Genomic DNA, 17953 nt, shown 5'->3' with positions numbered 1-17953 from the left:
TAAACCCATATTTAGGACATAGACAACATATCAAATGTTGAAAATGTCAAATTTTACTAATTGGTAGGAAATGTAAGCACATTTTGAATTTAATGCCAGCAACATGTCTAAAAAAAAAAGCTGGGATGGATACAACAAAAGGCTGGAAAAGTTATGTTATGATAAAGACAACAAAACAAGAGACACAGTCTCTCTCTTTATACTTTCAATTCTGTATAGTTATAATGTTGCATCTTATGTTTGTCTTATTCAGAAAGAGAACTCGCGCTCTATCAGATGCTGGAAGAGATAAAGGGTCAAGTCAGGCAGAATTCGCTCCTCCTTCAGGCCATACTGAGAAGAGAGAATGCAGCTGAAGTTGTAAATGAGGAATTTCAGTTTCCTTTAAGGAGCATGACAGGCATAAAAGATCTGGAGGATAGGCTGTCAAACAGAGACACACAACGTTCTCTAGTAAATTCTAATGATGTTCTGTAACTTCACTTAAAATAATACTAACATATTTAGAGACCTAGACCTGATTTACTGCTGCTTAACACATGATTTGTTTTCATAGACAAGATATCTTACCAGCTTGGGTGGAACATCTGCCAAAGACATTGTCCACAGAATCATGAGGGAAATTATGACCAATGAGTTGGCCAACAATTTTAATTGGCAAGGGAGAGGACAGAAGAGCCCCTTTTCTGCGCTCTTGCTGGCAAAAGTTGTCATAGGTGATATGTTTTAAATAACATTCAAATATTCAAAACTTAGACATAACTTTGAAATAGCAAAAGAGGAAACAACCCCTTACAGTCTCACATAATGTGTCATTGAATGAAATACAAGTCAATGGAAGAATGCCAATTAATCAACTAATCGTACAGAACTCTACAAAATACAACTCAGATGATCTGTCGGCTAACCCTTTCTCTGTTTAATTTTCTTTAATTTCATGCTGACAGATGCAGCCAAAAAACAAGGCACAAAAGTGGTGGAAGCCGAGGAAAAAATTAAAACCTGGCTGAAGTACAGTGGAGACCAAAATGGAGGAAGAAAAAAAAGAGCAACAGAAAAAGGTACACAAGGCCTTTAGTAAGGCCAAGTAATGGTGATGTTTTTTTTTTTGTAAGACTGATCAAATACCTTTGCAAATGGTTGGAGTTTTAAGTAATTTACATATTGATAATTTTTTTCTTCAACACAGAAAAGCAGATGCCTCCCCCTCATGCAGATTCCAGCAGCTGCGAAAGTGAATGTAAGTGTCTTCCAATGATTGTTTTTTCTTCCTCTGTCTAACCTACCATTAAACAGAGGCGTATTTCATCTTGGCTAGGCATACAGCCTTATCTTCACTGCATGAAGATGTATAAAAAATGTGCTACCCCAACATGTCCAAACTTTTTTTGAAAATGTCTTGCTGGCATCAAATTCAAAATGGACGTTAAAATGTACCATGAAATACACTGTTAGACTTGTTATGTAGATATGCGGAGTCACTGTAACTACCCCCTTACAATACCATAAGTGTACATGTTTTTTACAGTATGATGCCCTTACCGCAGTTCCATTGTACAGTATGATACTGTAACTTGTATGAAAAATGTGGTGTGGTTGTTTACCACAGAGCTGAAGTTGATGGGCATTTGGTTGGGGAGGGGAAGGAGGAACAGTCTTGTTTAGAAGCTTTAGAAGATTTGTGAAGGATGATGGAGGGGCCGAACCCATGGTACTTCTGCTTGCTGATCCACATCTGCTTGGGGGTCTCCAATCCAGACAAGAGTATTTATGCTCTGGTGGGGTGGTCCGTACTGAAGAGAAATGGTCATGAGTTTATCTCATCTAACTGTTAACCGACTAACAACTTGTGCAAAAACATAGAATATGACAGTATACATTTCTTTTGAGCAGGCAGGGTACGTAGCTGCACTGTTCTGTCTGTGAACATTTTTCTGATGTGTGAACTATAGTACATCACACAAGAAAATGCTTACCTAGTTTGATGTCTTCCACTCAAATTCGGTGAGCCCTTGGAGGAAGGTGGTGACTTGGGCGATGCTTTTCACTTTGAAGTGGTTCTGAAATAATACTTACTATGAACATTGGGCCTCATTCACCAACCGTTCTTACGAAGAAATGTGTTCTTAAACCCTTCTTACGAACTTTTTACGAAGATTCTGGCATTCACTAATGTTTTCTTAACTTGGATTTGTTCTTAGCGAAGAACAAAATCTACGAACACTGAAAAGCACTCTTACGCGCATTTGAGTGATGACAATTTGCTCCAAATGATTGCTTACTGCATTTTATTTAATTCTACAGTCGTTTACAATGATAGTATTGTACTGTAATGTATTTCTGATCATTTGTTGAAAAATAAATCATATTATGCAAAAAACACACTAACACTATTTGGTGATTGATCGGTATTTATAGGGCCAAAATGCAGTGGTAGAATGTAACAAAGTACAAATTCGTCCTAACTGTACTTAAGTACATTTTTCACGTATTTGTACTTTACTTAAGTAGACTCAATAGTGGTAGCCCACTTTTCGACTTTTACTTTGTTACATTTTGCAGCAATTATCTATACTTTGTACTCCACTACATTTCTACAATGTCCCGTTACATTTTCTGATCAGTTTCCCCTTGCCAAAACGTCTTCCTGACCGTCACACGTTTGTCTCACCAGTGAAGTTTTGTTGCCGTAATACTGTATATATGGGGCACCGCCGATCCAAGCCCGGCTGTGGTGCTGCAGAGCCGAGCGCGCCCGCCGTAATATACCCAGCCCCGGTAAAAGTGAAAACGTTTGTTTTTATTATTCCCGTTTTTAAATCATAGTTGCTATATCTATTTCTCACCACAGCGTTGTTTACTCCTCCGCCAGGCTGCGTAAGACGCGTTCATATCTTATTTATTTGGCTGGACCTCTTCACATCTCCCCATTTGCGCTGCTTCACACATTTTATTTGCTTACTTGCATGGTTAAAGAAAATAAAATACATCCATGAATAAAACCAACCGCATTCCGATTCTAACACATTTACGTTTTATGCTGGTTAGGATAGGAACTTTTTTTAAAAAGCCAGGCCTTGTTTGTGGTAGTGGACACCTTATAATTTTACTAAAGTAAATATGTCTCTTGTTATTTGTACTTTGACAATCTCCGAAAACCTGTCTCCCAGGAGGTGCACAGGAAGTGTCATGTCCTTATATGGGTATTTGCGGGGCGTTTTCTTATGCTAATTAGGAACAACTGGCACGCGCTTTCAGTTACGAAGACGTGGGATTCATCAATCCTAAAAGAACACAGATGCGAACAAATCGGCTGTTTAAGAACACGTCATGAACCCGACGTAGACTTTTCTTAGAAACCTTCTTAAGAACATATTTAAGAGAAAACTTAGGAAGATATTGGTGAATGAGGCCCATTGTTTACCAAACTAAATATTATTGCCACCAGCATATAACAACAAACAATACTAAGAATTGCATTCATTTCTCAGTAATAATTAACATAGATATATGTTACATTGTAACATATTGCTCAGTAACAAACTAAGAATAAGCCACATCTATTACAGCACACATATCCTTGATGGAGCAAACGGTGTAATACACTTGTAATAACTAAGCACGTGGCTCCACAGCGCTGGTCCGTTTATTGGTGATTGCACGTTACTAGCAAATTGCCCTAACACAACCTGAATATTAACACGTGGCTACACAAGTAGGCCTAATAAAAATATATCAGCTACAAAAAAAAAAAAAACAACAAAAACAATATTATATCTATAATATATCTCTCCAAATAAATGTCATGTCGTAACACGGACGAAAACTTCGAATCCACATAGTAGCCGAAGTTATTGAAATATGGATAAACGTATTTTTAACATTTACACAGATAACGAGGTAGTAAAACCCACGACAGTTTAGCAAAGTACTGAATAGTTTAAACTTACGTTCTCACGTTACACACATCACTTCAACAAGTCTGAAAATGGGAAAGAAAAGATAAAGAAAGGTCCTTTTGCAGCTGCTGCAGTCTGTGCCTTTCTTCTGTCTGAGCGCGAGTGATTGGCAGGAGATCAAAGCGATGACTCTCATCACTGATTGGTCAACCATCTCAGGAGCGGAGCAAGTGTTACTATGGCCTTTTTTTTACACTGACTGTTATTATACATATGAAATAATTAAAATGTATATTTTTAAGTGCATGCATGGGGTTATAAAACACAATAACAAGATTAAAAAAAATGCCATGCATTAGTATGCAGGGAACCAGTATGATGTAGATAACTCTTATATTGTTAGAATAACAGATGTATTACAAGTTAATGACATAATATATAGCTAGATAGCTAACAACATTATGTTGTCAAGAAAAACTTAAAGCCATATGAAAGAGTCCTTTAATCAATTGTTTAACGATTGGTCAAATTTAAAGTTAAGCGGCTAGGGAAATAAATACATTTTACTTTCCCCCCATAAACCATGGTAGCTATACATTCAACTCCTAACACCATATTCTTTGAGTTACACAATCTTTAGCTTAGGTCTAAAAAAAAAACCATACAGTAAATCACTGTAAATCAAATTTTAATACCCATAATGCAATGCATATTACAGTAATGAACCGGGAAAGAAAATGATGGTACTGTAGAAATTACAGCAAAGTCTAACAGTGTAGTAAAATATGTAATTTGTGTAGTGTGTAAAAATGTCCTTTTCGCAAATGATCACATTCTGTTTTTCTGTTTGCTGTTTATATATTTTACACCACACCCCAATTTCTTTCTGTTTTGGGTTGTGTAATTAAATAGAACGACACATCTTAAATGTTCTAAAAAGTTCCATTATGTTTGTTGTTTTTTTACAGGAAAAGATGCTGCTACTTCTCCTCCTCTGCTCCGTCTTCATCATAAGAGCCACACACAATCTAATTTGCTTCAAATCTGCAAAAAACTGCAGAATACAGAAGAGAATCTGCACATTTTCTAAGTTTTCAGCTGGGATTTTTTGGCCTTCTTCCGCATTTTCTTTGCCGCCTTTTTGGTTTCCTTGTTGTTGATTTCTTTGACTTTATTTTTTACTTATCTTAGCATTTTTCCACTGACTGCCTTTGTGTTGTTTTTTTTTTCAACTATTTTGTCAATCGGCTCACATCCTGTGTTATTTATTTATTATGTGCTCAAGTTTTTCCAACAACAGCACCACAACACGTTGTGAACTGCATTAAATTGTAATGTTAATTTTGTTACCAATAAATACGTTTATTTTTATAACCAATTCAGTTTGTCCGTTGTGCCTGTCGTCTCTTAATGTGTAATGAGAAGGCCATGTCACAATCTTAAAATTTGAGGTAAGGTTGGTAAAACCTATTTAAGTTTAAGTTTGCAGATTTACTATTTATGAAGTTGGCAGATGGTTAAAATAGGCTATATTTTTTAATTTGTTAGAAGATCTGCTGACAGTCTAAAAAAATGGTTGACCCAAAGTTGGCAAAAGGTTGGTAAAGTATTTTTAGGTTGGCAGAAGGTCTGCTGGCCATCTAATGACATGGTTGGCCCAACGTTGGCCCAACGTTATTTTAGTGGTTTTTGGGTTGGCAGAAGGTCTGCTTGCCATCTAATGAAATGGTTGGCCCAACGTTGGCCCAACGTTATTTTAGTGGTTTTTAAGTTGGCAAAAGGTCTGCTTGCCATCTAATGACATGGTTGGCCCAACGTTGGCCCAACGTTGGCCCAACGGACAAAATGTCGTTGGGCCAACGTCAGCACCCAACGTTGGCCCAACACAACAGCAGACGTTGGGCCAACGTTGGCCCAACGTCTGTTTGCTACCTGGGAAGTACCTTGAAAACATACCAAATACAGAGCTTTACTTTTCACACAGATATACTGTATAGAATATATATAATAGTAGGAAAACACTGCTGTGTGTATTTGTTAATGTGAAGAAATAAATAAAAGTTAACATGCTTTGCCTATATCCAAAACAAGGATACACCAAGGCCCAGATTAAAAGACAATCATTAATAATGTCTTCCTATATCATGCATAATAATCTAATAATCAATCATATGACTCTCTTTAAATATAATGGCATGTATCGGTTCTTGACTTTAGTTAGGGAGGCAGAAAATCTGTGTAGAGGTTGGGAGAGAGAGAGAGGTCAAGGGGTCAAACAGCCCACCCGGGGACAAAAGGAATCGTTTCCTGCGGGGAAGGTATATCCTGTCAGGCCGACATCTTCTAACTGGGTGAGGGTTTTCAAGATATTTGCTAAATAAACATGGTGACGAAGAAACTTGGACTAGGGACTGAGCTGGAGAAGTGGACACGCTTATTCGCCATCAAAGGGCCAATGAATCCTGGCCCCAACCAACCAATGGGAGGAGGCGACACCCCGGAGTAGAATAGAATATCAACTGTCTGTACTAGGACATCTGGGCCATTTTACGGAGATCCAGGGTGACGTAGGATGGCCCACATCCATGTGGGTCTTGTAATCCTTTTACTTTATTACTTGTAATAAATAGAGATCCAATGAGCTTTTGGGGCTTTTGTGACTTCCTCTCAATTAACGAACATGACATTATGCACTGCTAAAACTACTGCTACCTGGGTAGTAGGGTTGCATGATATATCAACTCAATATCATTATTGCGCAATATTATATTGAAAGTGTTTAGGGGTGGCCGCTGGCTCACCCAGTGAGAGCGTTCTCCCCATGTTGGCTGAGCCCTGCAGCGGTGCAGGTTCGAATCCGACCTGCTGCCCTTTGCTGCGTGTCATCCCCCATCTCTCTCTCCCTTTCATGTCCATCCACTGACACACACACGGCATAGAAAAAAACGCCAAAAGTGTAGAAAAAAAACGACCTAAATATTAAAATAAATTACTGCTATGTAATGTACCTATCTCATTATGCTGTGGCTACAGCAAAACAGATCTCCGTGAAGTCGCAAAGTGACGCATGCGCAACTCACATCTGTACTTCACTCACATCGAGTAGTGACACCGCTTCACCATGCTATTAGCTGTACTACTAGCTTACAGCACAAATCAGCAATTAGCGCTAGCTTTTAGCATTAGCGATCTTTTTAAAACGTTATAATCAGTTAAATCACAATGTAGGGGTATTTCAACCAATTCAATTCAATTATATTTTCTTTATAGTATCAAATCATAACAAAATTTATCTCAAGACACTTTACAGCTAGAGTAGGTCTAGACCACACTATAACAATTACTGTAATTCCCTCAAGAGCAAGCATTAGCAGAAACCATCGAAGTGTGTTAAATACACTAAACACAAATTACTTTGTCAACAGAATACGTGCAAAGCACCTCTAGTGCTGTCACTACCCGATGTTGTCGTTACCTAACATTAACGTTACCGTGTGGTAACGGCTGCTACCTAACGGTAATGTTAACGTTAAGTAGCGGCAGCCTAATGTTAGCTAGCCTAACCTGAACTCTGCCAACACCACAATGGTTAGCTAGCCAGCTTTGACAGTGTGCCAAATGTCATTATTTTTATCATCAGACGCACACATTTGCTGTACATAAACTTAACTAAACCGACTTTCACTCAATCACAGTTTACCTGGATGATGACATGCAAGGATATTTTGATGTGGGCAGAACCTAGCCCCTGATGACTCCATTATATCAGTCCCCCCCAGGGGTTTTATTTCTTGGATGAGGCAAATCCCTGTATGGTTCTTCTTCATCTCCCACCTGGTAAGTTTTGTTAAACTACATTGTGTGAAAATTACAGGGGAACCCGCCTAAAGTTGTCATTGTTAAAGCAATCCTCTGTTAATAGTGACAGTATTGAATAGGAATGATTGTCGACTGCCTATTGCACTTCGATGTCTAATAAATGTCTTTCTTTTTTCTACACAAAACACTGCAGCTCGAAAATATAGCGTCATTGTTAATACTTACAATCTAAGCCTTCTCAAGGCAGGAACGTCTTTTTCCACAGCGTGGTTGTTATGATTGCAAGCTACGTACTACTTTTGCCTGAACTCTTGACCAGTAGATATATCAAATTAAAAGAACCAGGGTATTTTCTGTGTATGCCTACATTTCTATTTTAAAATAAACCACAGGGTGACAGTAAATCACCACATAGTAATGTGTGCCATAACATATCTATTAGAAATCATGCATCAGTGCAATAACCAGTCGACAAATATCTTTAAAACTTGGGACACATATGCATGATGTTCTTGACATAGATGGTTACATTTTGTTGTTGATTAAGCAGTGAACTTGCAGGCACAAAATGTGTCTGTGGAGTGTGTAGAGGGAGCCACAGAAATCAACAGTGAAGATGCAGTCCCAGGCACAAGTGATGCTGTAACAGGCCCCGTCAATCCAGGAGAATTCAGGGCAGGAGGTTGTTTTCTCAGTAGAAAGCACCAAATTTCTCATCGAGCAGATGAGGCATGTAATAGATAAGATAATATAATAAATATGATAAGAGTATACAGAGAAGTTTCCATCTTGGAGGCCTATTGTTGATTTTTTGGTAGCTGATCTTATCTACTACTTGATAAACTCAAATCACACTCAAATGATTTTGAATCAGACTTTCTAATTATTTCAATGTTTTTCCTCTCACAGGGAGCACCTGGAGTCAGGTTGGGGTGAGCTGAGGGCAACCAGCGGGATGGTCCTCGCAAATGTTGGCAGGTCCAGCGCAGAGGTTGTGAAGTATGTAGGCTGACATGATCAGCATGACCACCACATCGGGCCTGGTGTTCTGTAGGTCCCTCATCCACCTCCACTTGCATTTGACCCTGTCAAAATATTATAGCATAGAGGAGGACAAGGTCAGTGACTTTATGGTTTCAGAGTGCGTTCTGAGATTGTGAGTTTGATTATCAGCTGTGCCATAGTATTACCTGCCAAACGTTCCTCTGCTGATCCTGGATGGTCAGGGCACCGTTGTCCCGCTTTGGCGTGGCGATAAAAGGGTATTTGCGACTGATGTAGGCGCTGTCACCTAGTAGCATGTACCTTGAGATAAGGGGACAGATTCATACCAGGGTTAGGGTGGGAAATGTACGGGGGGTAGTACAAGTGACATACTTGTATACTTGAAGTAGCACTGGAGGGAATATAGTGACTTGCACTCGCTCATCCTTAAAGCTGGCAAAAGTAGATATGCTGGTCTTCCTAGCAAAAAACCTGTGAGCTAGGATCATTATGGCTGGCAGTGCCATACTCATTGTGTACTTTAATTTGTGTGGTGTGTTGCTGTTACTGACTGCAGATAATCAGGATGTTCAGCCGTTTTCATTTAAAAGTATATACTGTATATATTTTTATAATTGTTATATTATGTTTAACTTTGATTTACCTAAATATTTTCAAAGGTACAGGCAGATAATTGCTCTCCTTTATTTTTCTGCACTTTGTGTGTAATGTTACTGACTGGAGATATCAATAAGATGTGTGTATATATTTTATTCATTTAATATTATTTATTTATTTAAAGGCAGTTCATGGTGTTTAAAAAGTGCAATCCACATATTTATATATCACGTTTCTTAAAGTAAATTATCTGAAAAACTGAGTGTGGTAAAGCCACAGATTTTGTGTGATTTTGTGTGATTTGTTACTGATTTTCATTTTAATGTTTACACCAGGCTTATTTGTCAGTACTTTATGTTCTGATGTTTACAAGGTTGGAACTTCAAACATAATATTGTGACTTCAATTCATGCATCACCTAATTTCATCATAACAGAGGTCTGGCTTCCAGGAGGGTTAGGGTTTATGTTTAATCTATCTAATATAGTTTTGGTCATACTATATAATGATTTATTGCTTGTCTTTGTTGAATAATACAGAAGACAAAGAGCTTAAAAAATAATTACACATTAAATCGCATTTGCAATATTTTCTGAAATAAATCGCAATTAGATTATTTTCAAAAATCATTCAGCCCTAACTTAAATACCCATAGCATCAATATTCTCCAAGACGCTACAAAATACTAACCCCTCCACTTTTTCTCCTCACCTCTCAAAGAAGGTGGATTTCCTGAGGATCATGGAGTCAGGAACCCTGCCTGCATCAATGTCAGAAGTGGTTTATTGCTGTGTATGCTATGCCTAGAAGGAATCTGCTTCCAGTATATTGGTGCATGGCAGTCACAGGATTCCATAGGCAATTACCAGGTGCTCCTACAAAAATGTTGTGGAATTTCCCTGTTGCATCCACAATCCCCTGGAAGACAATGGAATAATATCCCTTTCTGTTGAGGTAGTCCCCTCCTCTGACAGGTGGCTGCTGTAGCTTGATATGGTATCCTATGGCCCCTGCAATGTACAATGCACAATGTTAATGACCTTGCAGTTGTGAAAATGTAAAATGTCCCAATCCCCTTGGGATTAGAAAAAGCAATAATAATGTACCTATGATGTTGTTAATGCCACACATCGCCCTGATTGCAGCAGACACTGCCATCTTCTCAAATTCCGTGTACCAGCTGATAAACATTGGCATCATCGTGCACAAAGCTTGCATCACTTCAACCACACACCTTTAGAATAGAATGGAATACAATCTGAGTTTTTTTTGTAAATCTAAAAACATCTAAACCTATTACCTGTGTGCAGATGACTGGGACACATCAAACTTGTCCGAGAGCTCTTGGAAGCTGTTCTGGTTGGCCAGGTACCAGAGGAAAAGAGAAACCTGTAAACAAATAACCACAAAGGGAGAAACGTAGTTTATGTATTTAATTGTGGTATAGCTATTAGAATAAAACGCCAGGATGCTTCGAACAGCCATTCTTTATCGGGGCAGGCCTACCGTTTGCCTGAGGGGAATCTTAAGTTCTTGCTGTTCTCTGTCCAGAACCTGTTGTCGCAGGAACTCAAATATATAATCAAATTGGGCATGGGTTACCCAGAGATGTCGGTAAAAAGTCCCTTCATCCATAACAAAGAGACACTCCCATTCCACACCAGTCTTCAATATTGTTCTAGGCATAGCAGATTGAACAATTGCATTTCTGAAAAGTAAGATGAAACAGGCTTAATAACAGAATAGCACAATGATCATAATGTGATTAATCTTTTAGGAGCTAGGCCATTCACTTCAATGTAGGATAACATTATTGGTCTTCACTGTTGTCTATTGAACTGTGTGTAGGCTATTGCGTGTGTTCAACAGTTGAAGTAAAACTAGGTTGCAAGTGTAAACTTCTACTGTTCACATTTTTGCTCACAAGCTGGTCAGATACATTCAGATTGACTGTCTGGTCTGGTCAAGGTACCAATGTCTCAAGACGTTGGTAGCACCGTACACTGCTAGTGCTGCCAGGCCTTGTCTATAACAACCAGTTCATGTTTTGAATATCATTGAACATCGATATTGGAAAGTCTACTCCAAGGTGCTGGAAACGAGGGTTCGGCCGATAGTCGAACCTCGGGTTGCAGAGGAACAATGCGGATTCCGTCCTGGTCGTGGAACAACGGACCAGCTCTTTACTCTCGCAAGGATCCTGGAGGGAGCCTGGGAGTATGCCCAACCGGTCTACATGTGTTTTGTGGATCTGGAAAAGGCGTATGACCGGGTCCCCCGGGAGATACTGTGGGAGGTGCTGCGGGAGTATGGGGTGAGGGGGTCTCTTCTCAGGGCCATCCAATCTCTGTACGACCAAAGTGAGAGCTATGTCCGGGTTCTCAGCAGTAAGTCGGACTCGTTTCAAGTGAGGGTTGGCCTCCGCCAGGGCTGCGCTTTGTCACCAATCCTGTTTGTAATATTTATGGACAGGATATCAAGGCGTAGTCGGGGTGGGGAGGGGTTGCAGTTCGGTGGGCTGGGGATCTCATCGCTGCTCTTTGCAGATGACGTGGTCCTGATGGCATCATCGGCCTGTGACCTTCAGCACTCACTGGATCGGTTCACAGCCGAGTGCGAAGCGGCTGGGATGAGGATCAGCCCCTCTAAATATGAGGTCATGGTTCTCAGCAGGAAACCGATGGAATGCCTCCTCCAGGTGGGGAATGAGTCCTTACCCCAAGTGAAGGAGTTCAAGTACCTTAGGGTTTTGTTTGCGAGTGAGGGGACAATGGAGCGGGAGATTGGTCGGAGAATCGGCGCAGCGGGTGCGGCATTACATTCAATCTATCGCACCGTTGATGTTATTGTCATCCAAACAAGGAAGAAGTACACTTATCTTCATGATGGATCCAGTAAGATAGCTAGCTTCCAACTGCTGCTAACATCATTCAGGACTAGCTACACTAACGCTAACACAACAAACTAAACAACTGGCAAAATGCCCACCTACGAGGAACACCCCTTATTTATTTTTTAAAGAAAGAGGCTACATTAATGACCTTATGCGCAGTTCCTCCTACTCTTCGCTCAGTTGAACAAGGACCCGGCACCTGTTATTTTCTTGATAACAGACCGTTGCTAAGTATAACACACCGTTGCCATGCATAGTAGAGCAGTTCTGTTCCATCAGGAGGACAGCTATCAATCAATCCCTTGAAAGAAGTCTGGATAATTTATCAGCTGTGGCAAAAAAGTCAGAATACGTTAGATTTTTATATTAATTTAAATATTTTTGGAGAGAACGAAACTTTTTGAGTCGAGGTTAATGGCTGATTTGTCCCCCTGTAAAGATGGTTTATTATAGTAGATACTAGTAAGACTTTCTTGTTAATTGAATGGTTTAAACAATTTTCAAACATGTAATGGTTCCAGCTTCTTAAAGGTGACCATCTGCAGCTTGTACTTCTTTTAAATAACAGTAAGAGATCATTTGGAAAATGTTTTTCACTCATAACAACTGAATCCTTACATGCAAAGAGACAATATGCAAAATCCACTGTAAAAACAAAACAATAACTGAAATATTTGGTAAACTAGAAGTCAAACCCAACATAAAATGTACTTTGTTTGATACACTTTTCCTTGGCCCCTGATTGGCTGCTTGCAGCTACATTTTGGTTTCTAACCTGTGATTGGTTGGCTCTCTGTGTCTTCTTTCCTCAAACTGGCTAGATAACAGATGACGTGTGTTTAAGGGGAGGGGACTACACAGACTTTATAATATATAAAAATGAAATGACAAACTTTTCAACAACAAGACATCAACAGCAACAAGACATCACATCAACTGCTGTAAAAAAACAAAGATGTCGGGCACTCTTCCTGGTAAGTTTATTTCTTTTACAGAACTTTTACTCAGTGTAGTGTTTGATAAACCAGCAAAGAAACAACTTATTCTCTTATTATTTCTGTTTTCAACCAGATCTCAATCAAAACATTATAGCCTCCATGCTTTATTTACATAACACTTCATGTTCTATTAACTTTATGCTGTATTAACTTTGTTATATTAACTTTGTTTCTGTAGTTTTACAGTCTTCACAGACCTTGTTTCTTGTATGACACATTCACATTTTGCAGCATTTAATTTGCCATTATTGCATTGTGTTGTATTACATTTTTAAAACATTTGTTTACATTTTTATTTGACTCAATTACTTTACATATATATCAACTCTTGCTCAAAGATTTGTGTCACAAAATATTTAAAAATATATATAAATAAGTTTTTTGTTTACTGTGATTAAGGTTTTCAGGCAAATGTGTATTGACAATGAAAAATAACTTTGCTAAATCATTCCGTATATGATCATTCCTAATTTAAACATTGGCATTGATCAGCTTTCACTTTTTAACAACACATGTTTTTGATGGCTTGATTAATTATGCCTGAGTGAATTAACTTGATGATTCAGTACGGAAGCTGAGAACGGCTGTGCTCACAATTATTTTTCCCGCTTTCTAGAATTAATGAGTTCATTATTTCGTTTTCTCGAGAAAACAAGCTTTGTTATCTCGAGATTACAAGATAATTAAGTTATCACGAAAAAAACAAAAGATTATTAGATTATTATTTTTTTTTAAACGGCCCAGATCAAGGTTTTTTGGGGATTTTTGAAGTTAACGGAACAATACACGTGTTACCAAGTCCGGTTTTCAAAATAAGGTGTTAACAAAGGATATATATATATATATATATATATATATATATATATATTGTATATATATATGTATATATATATATATATATGTATATATATATATATATATATACATATATATATTTATATGTATGTATATATATATATATATATTAGGACCTTTTTTTAGGACCTTACAGCTGGCTACATTGCACGTTTAACATATGTGGAGCAGATGTTCCAACACTATAATAAACTACCACTATAATCAATGAAACTGGTGACACCGGACAGAGAGCAGCGTAGTTGTGCGTAAGCTCCGCGGAGATCTGTTCTTCTATTTATATATTTTACGTGAGGGCCTTTCGAACAGAAATGGATCATAAAGTTTGTCTTTTAAATTAAACTACCGATATACAGGAAACAATTTTGTTGAGTGTTTTTTTCTTGTTTCCGTCTCCTTTTGATAACAGTAGATTTCACAGCGCTGTGCCGGCTCCAAAAACTGAACAATAATCCCAAAGTGAAAGCTTTCCGTCTCGCTGTGACTCTCACAATCCTACACGGTGTGGCGCTGCAGGTGTAGCTAGTTAACTGATACATTACGCGGCACACATCAAACGGTCCGCATATGCGTACAATGTAGCCAAAGCGTAAGACTCAGCTTTAGGTAACAGTTGATAATCTAAAATTTGGAACAGTTTTAGTACACAACACTGAGTTGAAAACAGCCAGCGGCGGTTGACTAGCTGTGGTTCCAGATACATGTTTTTAATATTTATCCGTAAAGTGCAAAAAAATAATTCAGACTTGCAGAAAAATAGCTTTGTTATATGAACTGTAATATGAACAAAAAATGTGTTGCAAGTGCTGAAATATTTCTGCATTACAAGCCCCCTCAGGTCTGTTAGATTGTGACAGAACTTTTTGTGGTTTGAAACAATCAAAAGAAGTCTTTAAATATTAATGACTGTTTAAATTCTCCAACAGAGTCGATTGAGCCAAAACTGTCGATTGTGCTCGTTGGATTGACTGGAGATGGGAGGACTTCAGTCATGAACACCCTTCTGGGAAAAGAGGATCAAAAACATGGACCCAGCGCTTCCTCACAGACAACAGAGTGCAAGATGGAGACAGTACAGCGTGGTGACCAAGAACTGGTTATTATCGATACTCCGGGTGTGCTGAACACCAAGAAAACAGAAGAAGAGGTGACGAAAGACATAGTGGAAAGCATTGCACATGCTGCTCTTGATGGCGGTCCTCATGTGTTCCTGTTGGTGATGCGGGCGAAGCGTTTTTCAGAGAAAGATAAAGAAGCAGTGGAAATCATTCAGAAGATCTTTGGTGATGGGTTCGAAGATTACACGTTGGTCTTGTTCACCTACGGAGGTGAACTTGTACCTACGTACAAAGATGTGGAGAAATTTGAATTCCTTAAGAAGTTCATTCATGGAGAGCATTCTGTTCATTCTTTTGAAAATGGATGTAAGAATGTAAAGTGTGAAGAAAAGGAAAAGCAAGTGTCTGAGCTAATGAAGAAGATCAACAAAATGGTTGAAAACAACAGGAAGCGAAACTGGCCGCGTTACACCAGTGAAATGTTGAAAAAGGCACAGGAAATCCAAAAGGAAATGGAGAAGTCAGAACCTAATAGCATGAAGGAAGATATCGTGTGTAAAACAGTTGAGAAGTTTGTTACTGGGGTTGTGGGCGAGCCATTGGTAGGTTTAGTGTTCGGGATAGTTAAATTTGCCATGGAAAAAGTTGCTAAATGTGTCTAGAAAACAAGCTGAAGATTCACCAGAATTTGAAAAGTTCTGAAACAGAGAAATCAAAATGCTAAAAAAGTGCATGACGTGAATGAATAAATTTTTTTATTTAGCTTTTTTGTACAATGAGTGAATGAATAGTCTATTATTCTTAAATTCTTGAAGAAAACTTTGTTTTTCTTGCATGCCTCCATGGTCAACAAAGAATCCAAAAACAGAGATTTTTTTAGTAATTGATTACTTCCCTGTGGAGGCATGTGAGTTTGATACAAATTGTATTTAGGAGAGAAACCTGAGTACAAGTGTCCTAGATAGGAGAATTAAACTCTCTGGGTTGTTTGCATTTCTTTAAAGCAATCACAATCGTCTTGGGGGGCGCTAAGCTCCAGACGCAGCAACGGTGGCTCTGCTAAATAGTCTCAGGAGGGAACTTGTTTTGGTAGAACATTTGCACCCCGCTAAAGAAAACGTCACATACAATATTAAATGAGGTTAACTGTTGAGCCAATACAGTAACGTGAGCTATTTAAATTAGCTGATACATGGTTAAACCTCATTGGCTCTTACCAGTGTATCTCCGTGTGTACTTCGTCCACAGCAATCCCACCAATCAGTCCCAAAACGTCCCAGTTAGAGAGGAAATGCCCTAAACATATTCTTTGTAAATCTTTACAATCATTCCCTGAAAGACCCAAGCAGGCCTGCCTTGATGCATCACCCAAATTTCTCCAAAACTTGACACTTTCAGCGTGTAACGTTAACTTGCTTGCTCTGAGGTTCCGGTTGCTGTTCCTTGATGCGACCGTAGTTTAACATAAACACAAAGAAAGAGAAGAGGAAATCAGGTGGAAGTTCTGGCAGCCCCAGAACCATCCGGTAAATGATCTGTTGTCGATCCAGACTACCAGAGTACAGATGTTGATATCCATCCCTGTATTACCATTAATTAGGGAACTGCTTAAAATGATTTAACATCACAACTGATAAATGTGCAGTTATGTAACCCAGTGTGTAATGGAGGCTGCTTTTCAATCAATAGAAAAGCAGAGCCTTGCCAAAGAGCTGTTGGATGATTCACCTAATATGTCTTTTGATTGTACAAAGACACACCTGGTTTCTAACAGTAACCGGTGATGTAAAGCAAGAAGTTGGCTTTGTCTACATATAAAGTGTATGCCAAATTGATATTTTCACATGCACATCCTTATGTGTAAAATGACAATGTTAAACATTTGAGAATTGAGGTTTGAATGGAGGAATGCATTAAATTATGCAGCAATAATTAAATATTAACAATCATTACATTCCTGTACTCTTTCTAAAGACAAATATTAAGGTGTGGGGTTTTAAATCAATGGTGTCAATATTCATTTTCTTCATCAGCAAATAAAATCTGAGTCAAACTAAACTCTACAGTATTTGTGTCTTTTTTTCCTGGTAACATAAGTTCAGCCCAAGTAAAGACATGTTACCATGGTGAATAAAAAGAAAAGCCTTGGGTAAATACACAAGGTAGTAAGTGCAACATTTGTAGTCTGGAAATTGTGTTAATGGATAAGCATTCAGAATTCAAATGCATAATGTCTACCAGCTTAGCCTGCTACTAAGCTGTAATGTAATGTGACTATGGTGGAAAGGAATTAACAAAAAGATAAAATACTTGTAGAATACTTGTTGAATAGACTGCTGCCTGCATTCACATCTATGTGAAACTCTCTGGTAGTGAAAATAGAATTACGTTGTTTTCTCGTTGACATTGCCTGTGCCTTGTCCGGACAACAGAGTTCACTTGTATTTACAGATTCACATGACAACAGATCGTCACATAGGTCACAAGTGAGCTTGTTATCCAGCAGCTAGTCTGCCAGCTACCTCTGTCCAGAGCCAGCCAGACTTCAGTTAGCAGCAATCAATCATTTCAATTATTCACATGACATTGCACAAGGTACAAACTCCGGTGTAATGCAATCCAGTCAGCTGGTGCATTATGTAAGGGATAATGCCCAACGAGCTGTCCATGATCAGGAAGTAATGGAGACTAAATAGAGACTGGACCTCCCTTAACCTCCCTACATAAATGTCCCTCTTCATCCCCTAGATGCATTTGGGCCTAAAATATCAGTAGCACCAGCTGACAGTGTTGGCAGCTCAGAAACCAGAAAACACTGCAAGGGTATTT

At 38.6% G+C, this 17953-nt stretch overlaps 1 protein-coding gene and 1 long non-coding RNA gene across 2 annotated transcripts; one reads left to right on the top strand and one right to left on the bottom strand.

The window, feature by feature from the left end:
* Positions 1–1372: 1372 nt before the first annotated feature.
* Positions 1373–4013, bottom strand: LOC120574932. The gene is made up of 3 exons (XR_005641927.1): positions 3951–4013; positions 1977–2060; positions 1373–1793 (listed from the first exon to the last, which is right to left on the bottom strand). It is a non-coding gene; the product is annotated as an uncharacterized LOC120574932 (long non-coding RNA).
* Positions 4014–13124: 9111 nt separating this feature from the next.
* On the top strand, positions 13125–16149 carry LOC120574918 (GTPase IMAP family member 7-like). The gene is made up of 2 exons (XM_039825435.1): positions 13125–13187; positions 14993–16149. Exons 1-2 carry the CDS (start codon positions 13169–13171, stop codon positions 15784–15786), a joined length of 813 nt encoding a protein of 270 aa, XP_039681369.1. The 5' UTR covers positions 13125–13168; the 3' UTR covers positions 15787–16149.
* The last annotated feature ends 1804 nt before the right edge of the window (positions 16150–17953 follow it).

Source organism: Perca fluviatilis, chromosome 15 (genome assembly GCF_010015445.1).
Source record: "Perca fluviatilis chromosome 15, GENO_Pfluv_1.0, whole genome shotgun sequence".
Lineage (NCBI taxonomy): Eukaryota > Metazoa > Chordata > Actinopteri > Perciformes > Percidae > Perca > Perca fluviatilis.
Note: the sequence above shows the minus strand (reverse complement) of the source record. Positions and strands in the feature narration are given on the sequence as shown.